Below are 20,236 nucleotides of genomic sequence, written 5' to 3'. Positions count from 1 at the left end.
TGACAGAGTAGTTCCGTGGTGGAGGTGTTGTCCTTTCCAACTCCCAGGGGGAGCCCAGACCCAGACCCGTGAGTCCTCGCACACGTCATGAACGAGCTCCTGAACCTGTGTGGGCACCGGGGGAGTACGGGCTGGTCAGCGGTGCGACCCCGCCAACAGGCCTGTGCCATACCTGTGATCTCATGCCCTACCTGTGATCTCATGCCCTACCTGTGATGTCGTGCCCTACCTACGAGCTCATGCCCTACCTGTGATCTCATGCCCTACCTGTGATGTCGTGCCCTACCTACGAGCTCATGTCCTACCTGTGATCTCATGCTGCCGGAGCTCATTGTACTTGTAGGACTGCTCCAGGGGCTTGATGGATGAGTGGTAGATCTTCCGAAGCCGCTGAAGCACCGCTGGAGACAGAGAGGGCCAAGGCAAGAACATCAGGCAGGTGCGATCCAGGCAGCTCCTCCATTGTGGAGGGGTCTCACCACCCAGGGCAGCTCCACCCCTGCCTGGTGGGGAGCAAGCGCTGTTTGCAGCCCAGTGACTGTGCAATGTATTTGCGTTTGGGGAGCTGGCCCACATCTCAACCCACAGAAACCTCCCACCCACCCCCAAAGCCTCCTGAGCTGTTTGATTATTTTATTTTATTTTATTTTATTTTATTTATTTATTTATTATTTTTTTTTTTTTTTTTGAGATGGAGTCTTGCTCTGTCGCCCGGGCTGGAGCGCAGTGGCCGGATCTTAGCTCACTGCAAGCTCCGCCTCCTGGGTTTTCGCCATTCTCCTGCCTCAGCCTCCCGAGTAAATGGGACTACAGGCGCCCGCCACCTCGCCCGGCTAGTTTTTTGTATTTTTTAGTAGAGATGGGGTTTCACCGTGTTAGCCAGGGTGGTCTCAATCTCCTGACCTCGTGATCTGCCCATCTCAGCCTCCCAAAGTGCTGGGATTACAGGCTTGAGCCACCGCGCCCGGCCTATTTATTTATTTTTTTAGAGACAGGATCTTGCTCTGTCGCCCAGGCTGGAGTGCAGTGGTGCAGTCATAGATCACTGCAGGCTTTAACTCCTGGGCTCAAGCGATCCACCCACCTCAGCCTCCCAAAGCGCTGGAATTACAGACATAAGCCACTATGCCGACGTTTTTTTTAAAACCTCGCTCCTCCTTCCTCACCTCAATAGGTGTCTGAAACCTTGTCTCGGTCTGCGGCCTCACTGCAAGCCCTTTCTTTAGTGGATGAGAATTCCATCTCTGTCGCCCACCTCTGTGTGTGCTCCCTGAGGCTTAGAAGGCAAGGAGGCCCAGCATCCAGCAGGCCTGCAGAACGGCACCCTGGCCCTGGCCTTGGCCTGTCACTGTACTTCCAGATACTCCCGGGGGTGGGTCAGATAATCCAGGTGGCCTCTTTCTAAGAGGAAGCTCCCTGCTGGGAGCCCACAGTAGGAGGGAGGCACCAATAGGAAGGCCCATGGGGTGGCGAGTCAGGCTAGCGAGACTCTACCCCTCGATCCGCCACCCCCTAGCTGTGTGCAGGAGCAAATCGCTGCCAGCCTGAGCTCCAGTTAGGTGGTTCATTGATTAAGAGGAGACAAGCCCTGCTGCAGTCCTTGGGTTTCAAAGATAAAATAAAATACCACACATGACACGGCTTTATAAACTAAAAATCACAGCAAAGGAGATGGGTGTGTGTTAAGCATCCTCCCCGCACAGCATGGGGCCACACTGGATTTGCCCACACTGGGCCGTCTGCTTGGACGGCCCTTCCTCCTCTGTGCCCACCTGAAACCCTGAGGCTCGGACCCCGCTCACAGAGCCTCCTCCACGAAGCCTCCCACCTTCAGGGCTCTCCTCTTCCCCAACGTCCCCTCCAGCCTCCAAGATACAGCCCCAGCGTGCCCTGGCTCTCAGGAGCCTCCAGGAGTCTGCCTGGGCCCTGGCGGGCTGGGCTATCCCAGCCCTGGGCACATCTCCCTCCCCTGGTTACCAGAGTAGTCATCAGATGGCTTGTCCTCATTCAGCATGAGGGTCTTCTCAATGTGGGAGCGGTCCCTCAGTGGGGCTTCTTCATTTGCATCCTCCGTCTCTTCTGTGGAGAGAAGCAGACAGCCAGGTGAGGGCAAAGCGAACAGCCAGCTGAGCTCTGTGCCCTGGCGAGGCAGATGAAGGCTGGACCTCGAGCAGGGGCTCAACAGGGTCTTGCCAAGTTACACTGGACTGAGTTCTGCCTTTAGGAAGGAATTTAATCATCCAAACTCTATGAAGCTCCATGTGCAATGTATTCACATTAGGGAAGCTGGTCCACATCTCAACCTGCAGAAACCTTCTTATCTATTTATTTCATATATTCAACAAATATGCACTGAACACCTTCGCCACGCCAGGCACTGAGCATCATGCTGGGAATGCGGCGGTGCCCAAAACAGGCACAACTCCTGCCCTTACGCAGTTGCTCTTAGTCCAGCGGAGTCAGAGATGATAGTCTTTAAAGTAACGTTGGGGCCGAGTGCAGTGGCTTACACCTGTAATCCCAGCACTTTAGGAGGCCGAGATGGAAGGATCACTTGAGCCCAAAAGTTTGAGACCAGCCTGCGCAACATAGCAAGACCCCATCTCTACCAAAAAAAAATTTCCAGGCAGTGGTACACACCCATAGTCTCAGCTCAGGAAGCTGAGACAGGAGGATTCTCTCAACTCAGGAGGTCAAGGCTGCAGTGAGCCATGATCACCCCACGGCACTCCAGCCTAGGTCACAGAACAAGACCCTGTCTCAAAAAATTAAAACATCAAACATCTCTGGAGGCTTTGGGGGTGGGTAGGAGAATGCCTTTTGGCTTGAACTCCAGCCTGGGCAAAAGAGGGAGACCCTATCTCAAAAATAATAAAAATAATAATAATAAAATGTAATCATTACAGATGATGAGGTGGCCACAGAAGGAAACATTCTGAAAGCTAAGTGGGGCTCAGGGTGTGCCTGCACCAGTGGTCTCAGCAGCAGGGTCACAGAAAGCCTCCCCAGGTCTCTGCTGGGGGAGGGAGTTAGGTGAAGAGTGGAGAGAAGCGTTCTGCGAAAGCCCCAGACGAGCCTTGTTTAGCAAGAAGCAGGAGAAGGGGAGTCCGGCTGCAGTCAGGGAGGCCTAAGTGCTGGGGAGCTGCTGAGGTCCTCAGGGCTGACCGGGCAGGACCTTCCACAGGGCTTTGGGTCTCATCCCAAGCGCAATGGGAGCCGGTGAGCGGCTCCAGGCAGGAGCCGCCGCGGCCACATGACGTTTCATCAGGATCACACTGGCCGTGTGGGAAGGACAGCTGGGAGGGCCACTGAAGGGTGTGTGTGTGTCTGTGTGTGTGTTGTGTCTGTCTCGGTGTCTGCGTTTCTATGTGTCTCTGTGTAGATCTCTGTGTCTGTGTGTCTCTGTGTCTGTGTATGCCTGTGCATGTCTGTGTTGCATATGTGGGTCTGTTTCTGTGTGTCTGTTTCTGTATCTCTGTATCTGTGTGAGTCTGTGTGTATCTACGCGTGTGTGTGTCTCTGTGTGTTTCTGTGTCGCTGTGTGTCTGTATCTCTGTATCTGTGTGTATATTTCTGTGTCTGTGTCTCTCTGTTGTCTGTATCTGTGTATCTGTGTGTGTGTCTGTGTATCTGTGTCTGTCTCTGTGAGTCTCTGTATCTATGTGTGTGCCTCTGTGTGTCTGTATCTCTGTATCTGTGTGTATATTTCTGTCTGTGTCTCTCTGTTGTCTGTATCTGTGTATCTGTGTGTCCGTGTGTCTGTGGATCTGTGTGTGTGTGTGTGTGTGTGTGTGTGTGTCTGTGTGTGTTGAGGGGAGCAACTGTTGCTTCTCACCCAGAGATCAAGTGATATGGGTGCCTGCTGCAGGCTCCCGGGGAGAGGGAGGCTCCCGTTCCTGAGCCTATGATATCACAGCCGCTTCTTCCCAGGCTGCCTGCACAGAGGATTTTAGGCGAGTAGAAGAGGGGTGGACTCGGGCCTTATGCGGCAGAAGGAGGCCAGCTCCACGAGGGGTGAGAACCAAAAAGAGTCCTTGTGCCTCTTGCAGCATCTCATGACAGTGACTCTTTAAACCAGTCCCAGGCAGCCCCAATGCCAGACCCAGAATAGGGAGCTGACTGACCACAGCACACACCCGCCCTTATGGAGTACAATTCCTGACAGGTAGTATATAAATAGTATGTAGATAGTATATAAATTGACTGGGAGTGGTGGCTCAAGCCTGTAATCCCAGCACTTTGGGAGGCCAAGGTGGGCGGATCATGAGGTCAGATCGAGACTATCCTGGCTAATACGGTGAAACCCCGTCTCTACTAAAAATACACAAAAAATTAGCTGGGCATGGTGGCATGCCCAGCTATTCGGGAGGCTGAGGCAGGAGAATGGCGTGAACTCGGGAGGCAGAGCTTGCAGTGAGTTGAGATCGCGCCACTGCACTACAGCCTGGGCGATAGAGCAAGACTGTCTCAAAAAAAAAAATTGCCAAGCGTGATAGTGCATGTCTGTAGTCCCAGCTACTCAGGAGGCTGAGGTGGGAGGATCACTTGAGCACTTGAGCCCAGGAGTTAGAAGCTGCAGTGAGCTATGGTTGCACGACTGCACCCCAGCCTGGGTGACAGAGCAAGACCCTGTCAAAAAAAAAGAAAAAGAAAAAAGGATGTAAATGAATTCTGCAACAAAGCCTGTGGGGAAGCCATCTTGGAGAGTGAAGACTTGACCTTGACCTCTACCCTGAAAGCCCCATTCCTGGTCTAAGTCCATGCACTAAGCAGATGCAGCCATGAAGGTGCCTGACCGACCCTCGCATCGGCTGCAATTCTCACACTGCTCGAGAGCTTCGGCCCTGCCCTTCCCCCTCTGCTCCTGGCCCCTAGACTTTTGAGGGCAGCCTTGGCAGCTTTAGGTGGGCATTTGAGAGACAATGGTGGTCACAGCCTGAGTTCTCATCTCATGATCCTGACCCCTCGGTCCTGGTTCTGCAATGCTTCCTACAGCCTAGTCTTCAAGGGGAGACCCCAGTCCTAGCCCACTAAGGGAATCATCAGGGAAGTTCCCAACCCACCCCCTTCCACTCCCTGCACGTCCCTCCACCCGCCAATCACAGGGCACCGATCATGCCATTAGCTCCCTGCTCCTTTAGGTTGAGGCAATGGCATGGGCTACGGCGCATCAGGGACCCTAAAGGGAGGTTCTGGGGGCCCCTCTGACCCCTCTCACTGCCCCTTTCAAACTGGAGTCCAGCAGCCAATGCACAGCCTGAAGGCACCTCCCTGGGCCGGGACCCTGAAAAGGGCCTGCCACCCTCTGCCACCTTCTCCTGTCCCTGCCTGTCCCCTGCACACAAGACTTCCAGGGAGAATGCAGCTGCCCAAGGGACGGGGTTGCTATTAGGGAATTAATTCCTACCCTGGGCAGCAACGATGGGACTCTCCCTCCCCTGATGTCCCTCCTCGGGCTCCTCTGCCTTCATGTCCAGGGTCTCACTGCCCACGGACTCCATATTCAATTCCTCCGAGCCAGGCTGGGCCCCTCTGTCCCTGTGGCTTGTGGTTTCTGTGGCTTCCTGAAGCTCCCCGCCTTCCTGGGGCTCCCCACCTTCCTGGGGCTCCCCACTTTCCTGTGGCGCTCCACCTTCCTGGGGCTCCTCGGCTTCCTGGAGATCCCTGCCTTCCTGGGGTTCCCTGGCTTCCTGGGGCTCCTCGGCCTCCTGGGTCTGCGTGGCCTCCTCAGAGGTGCCCTCTGCTTCTTCTGAGCTAGCCCCATCGCCGCTGTCCTCTTCAGACTCCTCTTCGGAGGGAACTCCTCCTTCTTCCTCGCTTTCACCTCCATCGCCACTTTCCTCTTCAGAGGAGGCCTCATCTGCGTCCTCCTCGGTCATCTCTGGGGCCTGGTTCTCCTCAGTGTCCCCTGCCTTGGCGCTCTGGGCGCCCCCAGGCTCTGCACTGGCCTCTGCAGCTGGGCCGGGCTCCCCCTGGTCCTCGGTGCCCTCACTGGCTTCTGTGTCAATATCCGGCTCCGACTCTTGCACAATAGTCGCGACATCAGGGGCTCCCTCTGGCACTGCAGGCTCCTGGCCAGGCCCAGGGCTGCCCTCGGCCTCTGTGTTCAGTGAGTGGAACCCATCACCCTCTGAGCGAGGAGAGGCCCCCTCTGTCTCCGGCTCTGCTGTCCCTGCCACTGCTTCCTGCACCGGGCTGTCCCCTGGGACCTCCTGGACTTCCTCAGGGAGTTCATGGCCCCCAGCCTGTTCTCCTGCCTCTCCACTGGCAGCTCCCTCCGTGGGGAGCCCAAGCCCAGTCTCCTCCTCTGCTATTCCCTCTCCAGAACTGGGCTCCGGCCACTCCTCTTCCACAGGCCCCTCGGCCCCTCCTGGAGGGAGGGCGCTTGCCACTGGTGGGCCATTCTTTTTCTCCCCAGGCCCCGCAGAGTCCCTGTTGTCCTTTTCCCCAGGTGGAGGTGACTCTGTGGCTGAGGCATTGGAAAGGCTGGCTTCAGGATCGGAGCCCGGGCCGGAGGCAGACACGGGGGTCTTCTCGGGGCTCTCGGCCTCCCTGCCATCTGGGCAGTGAAGGAGCAGTTTCTTGTCTTGAGGGGCTGTGTCTGCATAAAGCGCCCTTTCTTTCTCCTCTAGACTTGCGTCTCCAGCAGAGAAATGATTCTCCAACAAATTGCCAACATCCTCTGTGCCACCCGACGCGGAGACTTGCAGTTCTAAATGATTAGAACATGATTGGTCAGTTTCACAGGGCTGGCACCGGCTGTGTTTCTCAAAAGAGTCTACATCAACCCAGCTCCCGTCTTCCGGGATGTGGTGTTGGCCTGGTGTGCAGTGTTACGCCTATCAACCTAGGTCTTCAGGACTACCTCGTACATAGAGAGCAGAATAGGTGTTATCCTGCCTCCCTCCCAAGATGTGGAAACTGTGGATCAGGGAGTTAAAGGACTGACCCACTGTCCATCACTAAGAAGTGAGCAGCTGTGCTAACCCGAGAACCCCCGCGACCCTGGCCCTGACCTTCAAGCTTCCCGGCTTGGTCCTGATGACTGTATAGGGAGGGAAACTTGGATGAGCCCTTCCAGTCCTTCCTCATCCTTGCTCATGGGCATGTGCAGCTGGGCTCAACCTTGGAGATGCTTCCAAGATGGGACAAATGCCTGTGCATCCCACCTCGTGGCAGTTCCTACCATCATTAACCAGCAGGCTTTTAATACTGCTCTCAGCAAAGGAGTGAAAACAGGTGTTTGCAGGCGGGATAATCTTAGGTTACACGGCACAGTGCTTAGGGGATTACTTGTGGCTCTCAACCTTATTAAGTCACACATCTAACCCTGTCCCAGTAAGGGCAGGCATTTGCTGGCCTCCCTACCTTAGATTAGAGGGCACATGGCCTGAGGAGGAGATATCCAAAACAGGCCGGGCCTGGCTTCCCGAAGGCTCTGGCCAACCCCTTCCAAGGGGATCCCCTTGTACGGGACTGCAGCTTAACCCAGAGAGTGGAGGGCCCAGGAAGAGGGAAGAGTAGGGGCCTTGTCTGTGCCAGAGACCTCTGTCAAGGACCAAGTTTAATATATTTGGAAAACGGGGTCAGAAAAGGCCAAGTGTGGTGGCTCATGCCTGTAATCCCAGCACTTTGGGAGGTCGAGATAGGCAGATCACCTGAGATTGGGGGTTTGAGACCAGCCTGGCCAACATGGTGAAACCCCATCTCTACTAAAAATACAAAATAAGTAACCAGGTGTGGTGACACACACCTGTTATCCCAGCTACTCAGGAGGCTGAGGCTGGAGAATCACTTGAACCCGGGAGGTGGAGGCTGCAGTGAGCCGAGATCACGCCACTGCACTCCAGACTGTGCAACACAGCAAGACTCCATCTCAAAAAAAAAAAAAGAAAAGAAAATGGGGCCCATTGGGCCCACCCCTCTACCCTCTGTCCCCAGGCTAGGGTCTGTTTATGGGGGACATTGCAGGTTCATGGAGATGAGGGGACCACAGGCTCATGCCTCGGGCAGCTGAGGCGGTCTCTGTTCTCCCTTGACTCTCAAGGCCCCTCTCTGAGGAAGAACACCCCACCTATCTGCTGGATGCAGACAACCCCCCTCTCTCAGGCCACCACTTGCTACTCCCATCTCTCCTTCCCACAAAGAAAAGTCACTTCTTGGGGTACCCCTTCTCCCTCAGGGTGCCCACCCTTGTTCCCCAAAAGCTGGGGCGGCCTCCAGGGATCAGAAGCAAATATTTTCTCATTAGTTCCCATAGACAGCCAGCCTGCTGTCAAACTCAGAAAGATGTGAAGCTTGGTGCCTTTTACTACAGAGGAGCCCCGTGGATTGAAATATACAACTTTTCCCCCAGCACTTTCATATGCACGGCCCTTTAACCTGCTTTATGACTGTCAGAAAGATTTTAGAGCTGAATTAGTGAAAGTCCAGAGATCTTTGCCCTGCCCCAGATACGTCACTACTAGGTAGCTAATGGGTGACCAGAACTCAGAACTGCCCAGCGCCCGTCCAGGCTTCCACGCCGTGCTGTGCTTAGCGGGGCACGGGGAAGCCCTTCCTGCCGGTACCTCTGCTCCTGCCTGCACACGACTTCTCTCAAGGCTCACGCTCCGTACTGTTCCTGGCTCCTGATTTACGGGAATCCAATTTAATTCTGTGTTCCCAGGGCCTGGGACCCTGCCTGACCCACAGAAAGTGCTGGAAGACGTCTGCAGTTAGATTTGGGTACTGATAAGAATTCCTGGTCTCTCTGTGGGGGACAGGACAGGGAGCTGAGTGTTGCTCATTTTAATCTTTCGTCACCACCTACATACCTGTAAGTCCTGACTCCTTCACCTACATCTCTATCTCTCTGCCTTCCACCCCTGCAGAAAAATCTATGCTGGGAACTTGGTTTAATCAGAGGAGACTGACTGTCCTTTGAGCAGCAGGATACGTATAATGTACATGACGTACATCTGTATGTACATATCTGAGATACAGCCTGCCAGACAATGCTTAAGCACTTTATATATAAAACAGTATCCTCATCATACTGAATTTTCTTAATGTTACTTGTTTTGGTAAAATGAGTATTACTCATATTCCTTTTTTTTTTTTTTTTTTGAGACAAGGTCTCACTCTGTCACCCAGGCTGGAGTGCAGTGACACGATCTCGGTTCACTGTAACCTCCACCTCCTGGGTTCAAGCGATTCTCCTGCCTCAGCCTCCCGAGTCACTGGGATTACAGGCGCATGCCAGGTTAATTTTTGTATTTTTAGTAGAGACGGGGTTTCACTATGTTGGCCAGGCTGGTCTTGAACTCCTGACCTCAAGGGATCCACCCACCTCAGCCTCTCAAAGTGCTGGGATTACAGGCGTGAGCCACCACACCCAGTCTCATATCCCTATTTTTACAGACGAGAAGACTGGAACCAGAGACATTGAGGCCCTTGTTGAATGTCACACAGCTAATAATTGGCTTGGGCCATGTGACTTCAGAGCCACAGTATCCCCTGGGAGCCTGTTAGAGATGCAGACTTTTAAGCTCCAGCCCGGACCCATTGAATCAGAATTTGCATTTTAACAAAATGGCCAGGCGAGTCCTGTGCACATTATAGTCTGAGAAGTGCTGGGCTACACCACCTCACAAACTACCCCTCAGCCAGCGATTCTCAGCATTGGCTGCATGTTGAAATCACCTGCTTCTTGGTCCCATGCTTCCCTTTCTCTGCGGTTTTCATTTAAATAATCCAGGGTATAGCACCAGCATCAAGATTAAATTTTTTAAAAAAAGTTCTTAGATAACACACAAAGTTGCAAACCACTGCAACTACCAAATCAAATAATCTTGACCCCCAGGTTTCAGTTCCCAGGCCCTCCCCACTCGCAGGCCCACCCCACTGAGGATCCCCGTTGTGGGCTCCCACGTTGGGGTGGGTCTCCTAGGACCTGGCGTTTGCCTTTGGAACAGCAGTGGTTAAGGCTTCTCCTCTGGGAATCCAGCCCTTTCCATGGGCTCCTGTTGCCCTTCAATGATGGTGATGACCATGCTAATGAAGAGGATCGTGATGATGATGGTGGTGACGATGATGATGAGGATCGTGATGGTGATGATGGTGATGATGATGATGATGGTAATGACCATGCTGATGATGAAGTTGTGGTGATGATGGTGATGATGATGATAGTGATGATGACGATGATGATGACGATGGTGATGATCATGATGATGACGATGAGGATGATAGTGGTGATAATGATACTGAGCTGAATGAACTCTAGGTCTGATGTCCTATAACATTTCTGACAGTCTCAAAAGCCCTTTTCCCTGGTAAAGGTGAGAGGGCCACACAGTCCCAAGGGGGATGAAGACTCCAGACTTTGGGGGTTCACCGTGACCATGACCTTCACACTGCTGTGTGTTTCCACTCCTGGGCCCTGGGCAGGAAGTGAGGCATGTGCATGCATGTATGCACATTTATATTCAACCTCTTCCCTGGTTTTCACAACTTAGGGCCGAGCTTCCCCTGAACTTCAGCTAAACAATTTGGAGTAAAAAGGACTGAGGATAATGGCTTCTTACACTGTGACCTTTCTTCCCAGGCTAAAAATAACTGCTCCAACAGAAAGTCTCTCAATGAAACAAGCTGTCCCATTAGGCCCCAGAGCTCAGTCCCCAGGAAGCAGCTGTGCCACTGGACCTGGTTCTCCTCTTGAAGGCGCAGACAGAGGTGTGGGAGCCTGTGATTACACTCACTTCCATCCCAGGACATCTCACTTCAATCCTGGGAAATCAAGGCTGGTGTCTTTTCTGCCTCCCTCACCTCTTGCCGAAGCACCCTATTGGCCCTGGGGCAGGGAGGCTGCAGAGGACCCAGGACACCCTAGAGAGGTGAATCCCCAGTAAGATGAGTCTTGGTCTATCCCGGGACATGAAGTGCCGCACTGTATGTGCTCCTGCCAGGGTAGCCGCCCTGACTCCGGCCAGGCCAGGCCCAGGACTGACGTCAGGGCACAGGAATAGCACGCCCCAACTCTGCCCAGAGACCATGAGAAGGCCCCAGCCCCACTCACACCCAGGCCAAGCACGACACACACCAATCCTGCTTCTCCCACCAGCCCCTCTGCCACCAGCCTTTCTCGGGGGGCCAGCTTTCCAGCAGCTCCCACCAGCCCTACAGCCTCACAGAGTCCCAGGCTCAGTCCCTCTCTCCTCTCTCCACCACCAACCAAACGCCCTGATTTTGTTTCTACAGCCCTGTCTCATTCCAAAGCACTTTTACATGAACTCAGAGGACTGTGAAGTTGCCAAGGGCCCTCGTGAGTCCAACTGTAAAGGAGGAAGCTCTGGCCAGAGACCTTCAGAGACTCGCCCAAGATCGGGGCAGGGGTGGGACAGAGCCCAAGTCTATGACCCTTAGTCTGGAGTTCTTCTGCCCCCACGGAGTTCACCATGAGGTGAACTTCACTATGAAGTGCTAGGGTTCCATAAAAGTGACTCATGGGGTGAGGAAAGATCAAACAGCAGAGACAGCCACCTGCTTTGTACTTCCTGCTCTCGCTGAATTTGTGTGTCCCAGTGTCTACAGGGAAATATTGGAGGGAGACTGGCAAGTCCTGCTCCTTTACTCTCCTTGCTTCTTCCCTCAGAATATTAGTATCTGTCTCGAGCCTCCTATCCATTATTTTCTCCAACATCCCAAGACATCCGGCTTACAGCATCTTTTTTTTTTTCCTTTTTTTTTTTGACAGGTCTTGCTGTCACCCAGGCTGGAGTTCAGTGGCACAATGAGAGTTCACTGCAGCCTCCACCTCCTGGGCTCAAGGGATCCTCCCACCTCAGCCCCACAAATAGCTGGAACTCCAGGCATGTGCCACCACATCTAGCTGATTTTTTTTTCATTTTTATAGAGGTGAGGTCTCACTATGTTGCCCAGGCTGGTCTCGAACTCCTGGCCTCAAGTGATCCTCCCACCTCAGCCTTCCAAAGTGCTGGGATTACAGGTGTGAGCCACCCTTACAGTATATTTTCACTTTGCCAGTCCACACATGCCAGGCTCTGAGCTGGGTCATCTCCTTCCCTCACGTAGGACTCCATCTTTCCAAGGTAGTTTCCTGTGCTTATTCTTCTCTGATGCTCCTAGCAGCCCTCTGAGGCAGAAAAAGCAAGGGTTGTTAACCTCTCTTGAAACGAGGAAACAGACACACGGAAGTCAGGTCGTTTGCCTCACAACTCATTCCAGGGATGGGCTGGAACTCAGGCCAAGAGACCGAGCAAAGCTCCCTGGGAGTGACCATGACCTGCTGAGCTGTTCAAGCCCAGATACCCAGCTTCTGGGGCTGGGTCAACGTGTATCTGTGTGTTTCACAAGGGGATTCTACAGAACACCAGCATTTCAGACCCTCTGCACTAAATATCCTTAGCACCAAGGGCCAGGAAGCTGTCTTGAAGTTGAAACTAGATATGGAGAGAATAGAGGTCAGGACCTGTTTTGAGCCCACCTCTGGGTGTTGAATGTATTCAGTGCCTTCGTGGAATCAAATGTTGATTCTATTCCAGCCCATCTAAGTCTCCTTAGCACATGTTTCTAACAAGTATCTGCCACAGTTATTCTTCCACATGACTTCTCATCCATTTGAACCAGAGCTAGCAAGTCCAAAGTCATGCGTAAGTAAAATACCTCTGGCCATTACTCATACAGTTATGCAAATGAGTCATTAGTAATAAAATCCCCACGGAGGCGGGGCGGGGGGTGGGGGGGCAGGAATCACTCTCCAAATCTCTGTCTGGTTCATCTGTCCCAGAGGGTGAGGAGCACCAGCTATGGCATATACATGAGCCCCATGTCTTGCCCCCATCCACTCCCTGCCCCACGCTTTGGCTCTCATTGGCTGTATCTCATTGTAGCAGGGAGCGATTCAGAAAACAGAATTCACACCGCAGAGCAGGCAGCCTGCCCCCTTCCTTGTTCTACATCTTGTCTCTGAACACTCGTGGACCGGGCAAACGTGGGCCAGCAGCCTCTTCCGGTGTCCTGTATTTCCTTGACTTTATCCTACTGGGTAAACATTCACTGCTCAGGACCTCTTGCTCTTCCACCTTTTTTTTTTTTTTGAGACAAAGTCTCACTCTGTCACTCAGGGTGGAGTGCAGTGGTGCAATCTTGGCTCACTGCAACCTCTGCCTCCTGGGTTCAAGCGATTCTCCTGCCTCAGCCTTCCAAGTAGCTGGGATTACAGATGCCCACCATCACTCCCAGCTAATTTTTGAATTTTTAGTAGAGACACGGTTTCACCACGTTTGCCAGGCTGGTCTCGAACTCTTGACCTCAGGTGATCCACCCACCTCGGCCTCCCAAAGTGCTGGGATTACAGGCATTAGCCACCGCACCCGGCCTCTTCCACTTCTTAGATGAAGTCTTAGGACAACTTTGCAGAAGGCCGTCACCCATAAGGACCCAAGAAGAGAAATTCTGGCTGGAGGAAGGCTTGTCTGCATCCTCCCAGGACCCCTGAGGTCCTCTTCCGCCATTCTCTCAGCCTTTCCCTCTTCTCCCAACACGGGCGACCAGAGTGCAGGGGCTGAGGCAGCCATTCTTGGAAGGTTTCTTTGGCTTCCTGGCCATGCTCCTAAAGTCAAGGCTAATCCCACTGGGACAGCTTGTCCCTGGCTGGACTCTAGCCCTTAAAATGAGTCATCCAGGGAATAGGATACAACGACAAAAGTATGACAGGGCACAATGACCAAGGCAGCAATCGGAAAGAACCTTGGGATTTGGGAGTCCAGAGAGATCTTCTCGTAGACTAACTGATTTGATTTCACTCATGAACAAAACCCTAAAACCCTGATAAGTGCTTGTCCCAAGGCCACGGGGCTAGTTAAGGTAGCTGGCAGCAGTCTACTTCTAGAACTCAGCTCTCTATGGACGCTATCCCAGCAGTGGGCCAACCAATGTCTAAGTCTACCCTAGGGCAGTGATTTCTCAGCCCACCCTCTTCCACTCTTTAAAAAGAATTGTTCTAGGCTGGGCGCAGTGGCTCCGAGAGCCGTGGCTCACGCCTGTAATCCCAGCACTTTGGGAGACTGAGGTGAGAGGATCCCTAGAGCCCAGGAGTTTGAAATCAGCCTGGGTAACAAAGCAAGACCTGATCTTTACAAAAAATTTTAAAATTAGCTCGGCATGGTGGCATGTGCCTGCGGTCCCAGCTACTGGCGAGGCTGTGGTTGACGGAGCCCTTGAGCCTAGGAGTTTGAAGTTGCAATGAGCTTTGACCACACCACTACACTCCAGCCTAGGCAACAGAGGGAGACCCTGTCTCAAAAAAAAAAAAAAAAAAAGGATTAAGACTTCAACACAATTGTTTTTAGTCCATAGAGTCCTGAGAATTGACAGAATAACTTCACTCCCCACTCCACCTCTAATGCCTGGAAATTCTTGGTTTGGGAGGTAGGAAGAAATTACCAGAAATCCCACAACCATCATATATATACATGCTTGTCACTGATGCCTGGAGGAGTCATGAGTATAAATGACTATTCACTTTTTTTTTTTTTTTTTTTTTTTTTTTTTTGAGACTGAGTCTGGCTCTGTCGCCCAGGCTGGAGTGCAGTGGCCGGATCTCAGCTCACTGCAAGCTCCGCCTCCCGGGTTTACGCCATTCTCCTGCCTCAGCCTCCCGAGTAGCTGGGACCACAGGGGCCCGCCACTTCGCCCGGCTAGTTTTTTGTATTTTTTAGTAGAGACGGGGTTTCACCGTGTTCGCCAGGATGGTCTCGATCTCCTGGCCTCGTGATCCGCCCGTCTCGGCCTCCCAAAGTGCTGGGATTACAGGCTTGAGCCACCGCGCCCGGCCGACTATTCACTTTTATTTTATTTTTATTTTATGTATTTATTTATTTTTTGAGACAGCATCTCTGTCGCTCAGGCTGGAGTACAGTGGTGCAATCTCAGCTCACTGCAACCTCCGCCTCCCAGATTCAAGCAATTCTCCTGCCTCAGCCTCCTGAGTAGCTGGGACCGCAAGTGCATGCAACCACACTCGGCTAATTTTTGTATTTTTTTGTAAAGATGGGGTTTCACCATGTTTGCCAGGCTGGTCTCAAACTCCGGACCTCAAGTGATCCACCCGCCTCAACCTCCCAAAGTGCTGGGATTATAGGCATGAGCCACGATGCCTGGCCACTATTCACTTTTAAAAGACAAATACCTCAGAAAGAACAAAACATGATATCCTAACCCCTCAGTGTGAGTCAATTACTAGCAGGGATGCTCTATAGAGCACTCAATTTTTCCAGAGATCAGCCGTGCCTGCAGTGAACAGAAATCCTTGCAGGAGGCCTTGGGCCTGCTGCCTCCCTTCAGAGGGGCCTAGCTGGGGAGGAAAGGGAAAGGAAGGAGAAAGGGATGCAGGCTGGGTTCTGAGACAGACCGAGGCAGGTGGCTGGTTTCCCCCCACCTCCCAGTCCGAAGAAATCGAATCTCCCTGGGATCTGTGGGGAGGAGGTGCTGGTCTAACTTTTGGGCCCCAGACAGGAAAAGACTCACTGGAAGCCAATGGAGCCTGGCTCCCCCAGGTCTCAGTCTAACAGCTATCCTGGGTGAAGGCCAGAGCCATCTCCAACTTGGCAGGTGAAGGGGTCAAGGAATCCAGGCCCACCCCACCCCAATCCAGGGAAGCTGGAGGGAATCTTCTTGAGAAATGTGGGAGCTTGGGAAGTGGGTGTGACACCTTCCCTAGCCTGAGCCAGGCCCCCAGCTATATCTTTTCTTTCTTCCTGGGGCTGAGGCTCTGGCCTCCTGGACTCTCTGAATGCACCTGGAAGTCAGGAGAGCTGGGTTCTGCCCCTTACTCTTTTTCTTTTTTTACAGACCCTGTCCCTTAGAAACAGGGTCTTGCTCTGTCACCTGGACTGGAGTGCAGCAGTGCGATGAAGGCTCACTGCAGCCTTCCTACTTGTCATGCTTGTCATACTTCAGCCTCCAGAGTAGCTGGGACCAGAGGCACGCGCCAACACGCCTGGCTAATTGTTTTATTTTTTGTAAAGACAAGGTCTCACTATGTTGCCCAGGTTGGTCTCAAACTTCTGGGCTCAAGCGAGCCTCCATTTATTCACCCATAAAACGCAGATAACAATACCTGCTTTGCCAGCCCCGTCAGAGTGTTTTAGACATCAGGTGGTGCTCAAAAGCATTTCAACAAATGTTAGCTATGAACATCATTCTTTCCTAGAAGAGCAAAGACACCAGGCCAAATCCCAAATTTGCTGAGTGGGCCAAAGCAGAGCCAGCTTCAGACAAGAGCCGAGCCAGCTGGCCCTTCACACTGTTCCTTTAGCCCTCCGGGTCTGGGGGCTCAGTCAGGGGACCCAGAGCCGTCCTTCTGCCTGCGACTCCTCCTCCCTGGCTGCCAGCCAGAGGCAGCTTAGGCCAGGAGCTGCAGGGTGCCTCGGGGGTGAGCCCTGCGCTCTTGGTGAAGTTCTGGCTGGTCTGGGAACGGAGCAGGCAGAGCTGTCAACACTCCCAGGGGCCAGGAACTCGTTCTGCTGATCCCAAAGTTAACCACTGCAGTCCCTGACTCCAGCCTCAGTCAGCCCTGATTCACGAGCAATATCTGAGGCCACATGTGGCCTCCCCTCTCCCCACCACGTCCCATCTCTTCTGTCCAGTCACTGAAGTGAGGTGACCCCGCACTTCACCCCCAACGCAAATGCGCACTCAGGAAGTTTAAACACCCATTCTAAGGGCCACGTCTTTCTGAGAATGGGAGGGAGGCCCTTTCTGAAGGCAGAGGGCTGGTAAGGGCCCTTCAAAGCTCTCTGAGACGGCAACACAGTCGGAGGGAGGTCATTAGCAGTGCTGTGTGGCCTCCTCATCCTCATGGTAAGGGAGCACTGGGAGTGAGACAATCAGCCCTTCAGAAACCACTCGGGCCAGGAGAACGCAGCCAGGGCTGAGCTGCAGAGACAGGGCAGGAGCAGTTCTGGCCTCCAGTACAGCGGCGCTTTGCTCCTCCCGCACAAGTGAAATCACAGCTGATGTCTCCATGGCTTTCAAGAGCCTCGCACACCGGCCCACTGGACCACACGGGGCCCTGCTCCTCTGTCACCAGCAGCTCTGTCCCCATTAGCACAGCAGGTGAGAGGAAATGCCACACCCAGAGTGCCAGACAATGGGGCACACAGCCCCCGACCTGCTCACCCAGGGAGGTGTCCTCAGCCGTCTCTCCTACAACTGCCAGGGAGACCAGAGAAGCCAGAGGTTCCCAAGTCTACACGGAGTTGATTGAGGAGGAAGGCCAGGCCTCCGGCAGAGCTGGGGCAGCAAGAATACACAAATGACCTGCCCCGTGTTCCCCGGCTCATAGACCCTTTTGGAAAAACTGCTGCCTAGACATCAAAAGGCCAGATTTTTCCACTTTCTTTCCCAGAGGGTGTCACCGAATCCATGACAGATGGGCCCCACCGCTGGGTCCTGGCATTCACGGCCCCAGGTCTCATCTTATTTATCCTTATGGTTATTTTTGCATTCAAGGCTCTAGAACTAGAAAGAAACTTACGTAACTAGTCCAACTCTTTAACCCAACTCTTTCTTTTTTTTTTTTTTTTTTTTTGAGAGGGAGTCTCACTCTGTCGCCCAGGCTGGAGTGCGGTGGCGCGATCTCTGCTCACTGCAAGCTCCGCCTCCCGGGTTCACGCCATTCTCCTGCCTCAGCCTCCTGAGTAGCTGGGACTACAGGCACCCGCCACCTCGCCCGGCTATTTTTTTTGTGTGTATTTTTTAGTAGAGACGGGGTTTCACCGGGTTAGCCAGGATGCTCTCGATTTCCTGACCTCGTGATCTGCCCGTCTCGGCCTCCCAAAGTGCTGGGATTACAGGCTTGAGCCACTGCGCCCGGCCCCCAACTCTTTCTTTTCACAGATGAGGAAACCAATGCCCAGAGAGGAAAAAGGAGCTTGCAGAAGTCACCAAGTGCGCTGGGACCACGCTAGGACTAAAGACAAGGTCTCCTGACCCTGCAGCCGCAGTCTTCTCATGGGGGACCCAGACAAATACAATTTGCCCTTCTCCCTGACGTTTCTAAGCTTTGCATGCCCACATTCTGCCCTGCCCCTGGGAGCTGGGGCCCCTGGCTTGCTCATCTGTCCCCCTATTGTTCCTACAAAGGACAGCCCCTTGGGGAGTCTCTGAGGGCTGTGTCGGGGAGGCCACAGTAGTGTCAGGCTGGTGCCCAGAGCAGAGCTTTTTTTTTTTTTTTTTTTTTTGAGACAGACTCTCACTCTGTCACCCAGGCTGGAGTAGTGCAATGGTGTGATCTCGGCTCACTGCAACGTCCACCTCCTGGGTTTAAGCGATTCTCCTGCCTCAGCCTCCCGAGTAGCTGGGACTACAGGTGCGTGACACCATGCCCAGCTAATTTTTTGTACTTTTAGTAGAGACAGGTTTCACCACGTTAGCCAGGGTGGTCTCGATCTCCTGACCTCATGATCTGCCTGCCTCAGTCTCCCAAAATGCTGGAATTACAGCCACAGTGCCTGGCCTATTCCATTCTTTTCTTTTCCCTCAGCAGCCTCATGGCCACACAGCAGGCCTGGCTGCCTACTCCCTAGTTCCCACGGGACTCCCCTGAAGACAGGAAGGTTGAAGCCATGGCAGGGCTAGAGCAAGTGTACATTCCACACTTGCTGTCCCCGGGGTGACCCTCCCTGGTCAACACTGACAGCCACACGCAGCCACCTCCAGCCCATGTCTGAGGAGCTCAGTGGGCCGCCCTGCCCAAAGGGTCCTGCTCAGCCCTAGCCAAAAAAGGCCAAGATCCCTGTACTGATGCCTGAATGTGGTTTTGTATTTGTTCTACGGGGCTGCTGTGACAAAGCACTACAAACTCAGTGTTGTAAAACAATGGAAATGTGTTCACTCACAGTCCTGAAGGCCAGAAGTCTCAAATCAAGGTGCCAAGAGGGCCACCTCCTCTGAAACCCACAGGAGAGACTCCTTCGTTGCCTCTCTAGCTTCTGGTGTTTGCCAGCAACTCTTGGCTTGTGGCTGCGTCACTCCAATCTCTGCCTCCATCGACAGAAGGCCTTCTCTGTGTGTCTGTGTCTTTTCTCTTCCCATAAGGACACCTGCATATTGGATTTACCGCCAGCCCCACTCCAGCATGACCTCATCTTAACTAACTACATCTGCAACCACTCTACTTCCAAATAAGGTCACACTCTGAGGTTCTGGGGTTAGGACTTCAACACAGCCTTCTGGGGGATGCATTCCAACCCATAACAGGTCTCCCAATAGCCCACACCACCACCTGCCTAACCCGCTGCCACCCCCTTCCCCTGGCCTGGCCCCTCACTAATCCCGGCTCACATTTCAGATCTCAGCTTTGAGGCCTATCCCTTGGGAGGCCTTCCCGACCCCTCCTCTGCTCTGTGTCCCTGCAGCACCTGTCACCTATGTGACATCACCCTATGTGACGGCTTTTTTTAAAAAACAGGGTCTCACTCTTGTAACCCAGGATAGAGTGCAGTGGCACGATCTCAGCTCACTGCAACCTCCACCTCCTGGGTTCAAGTGATTCTCCTGTCTCAGCCTCCTGAGTAGCTGGGACTATAGGTGTGCACCACCATGCTCAGCTAATATTTGTATTTTTGGTAGAGACGGGGTTTTGCCATGTTGCCCAGGCTGGTATTGGACTCCTGACCTCAGGTGATCCACCCACCTCGGCCTCCCAAAGTGCTGAGATTATAGGCGTGAGACACTGTACCCGGCCCTTTTTTTTTTTTTTTTTTCTTTTAACCTGTGTCCCTCCATAGATGAGCAGCTTCTGGAGGCTGGTGCCTGTGGCTTGTCCCCAGGATGGTTGCAGGTGTCCAGCTGGGGCCTGGCAGATATCCCCCTACCATAAGTACCTGCTGGCTGCACTGAGAGCACCTGACAGTAATGAGCCTTGCTCCTGGCCAGCACTTCTCAAGGTATGGCTTGGGGGCTGTTTGCAAAAGGACCACAGAGGAGCTTGGTTAAAAGTACAATCCCTGGCAGATTTGTTCTATGGGTTCTTGGTTAAAAGTACAATCCTGGGCGGTGGCTCACGCCTGTAATCCCAGCACTTTGGGAAGCTGAGGCAGATGGATCACCTGAGGTCTGGAGTTTGAGACCAGCCTGGCCAACATGATGAAACCCCGTCTCTACTTAAAATACAAAAATTAGGCCGGGCGCGGTGGCTCAAGCCTGTAATCCCAGCACTTTGGGAGGC

At 53.2% G+C, this 20,236-nt stretch overlaps 1 protein-coding gene across 1 annotated transcript in view; it reads right to left on the bottom strand.

Annotated features, from left to right (window-relative positions):
• The window catches only part of SRL (sarcalumenin), a 55,437-nt gene that overhangs the window by 12,791 nt on the left and 22,410 nt on the right, over positions 1-20,236 (bottom strand). The window contains exons 2-4 of the mRNA XM_025370837.1: positions 12,007-12,136; positions 1,978-2,079; positions 306-401 (exon numbers count right to left, since the gene is read on the bottom strand). Coding sequence (XP_025226622.1) covers positions 306-401; positions 1,978-2,014 — 133 coding nt within the window. The 5' untranslated portion in view covers positions 2,015-2,079; positions 12,007-12,136. The remainder of the gene's footprint in view (positions 1-305; positions 402-1,977; positions 2,080-12,006; positions 12,137-20,236) is intronic.

Source organism: Theropithecus gelada, chromosome 20 (genome assembly GCF_003255815.1).
Source record: "Theropithecus gelada isolate Dixy chromosome 20, Tgel_1.0, whole genome shotgun sequence".
NCBI classification, from domain to species: domain Eukaryota; kingdom Metazoa; phylum Chordata; class Mammalia; order Primates; family Cercopithecidae; genus Theropithecus; species Theropithecus gelada.
This window is presented reverse-complemented; position numbering and strand designations above follow the sequence as displayed.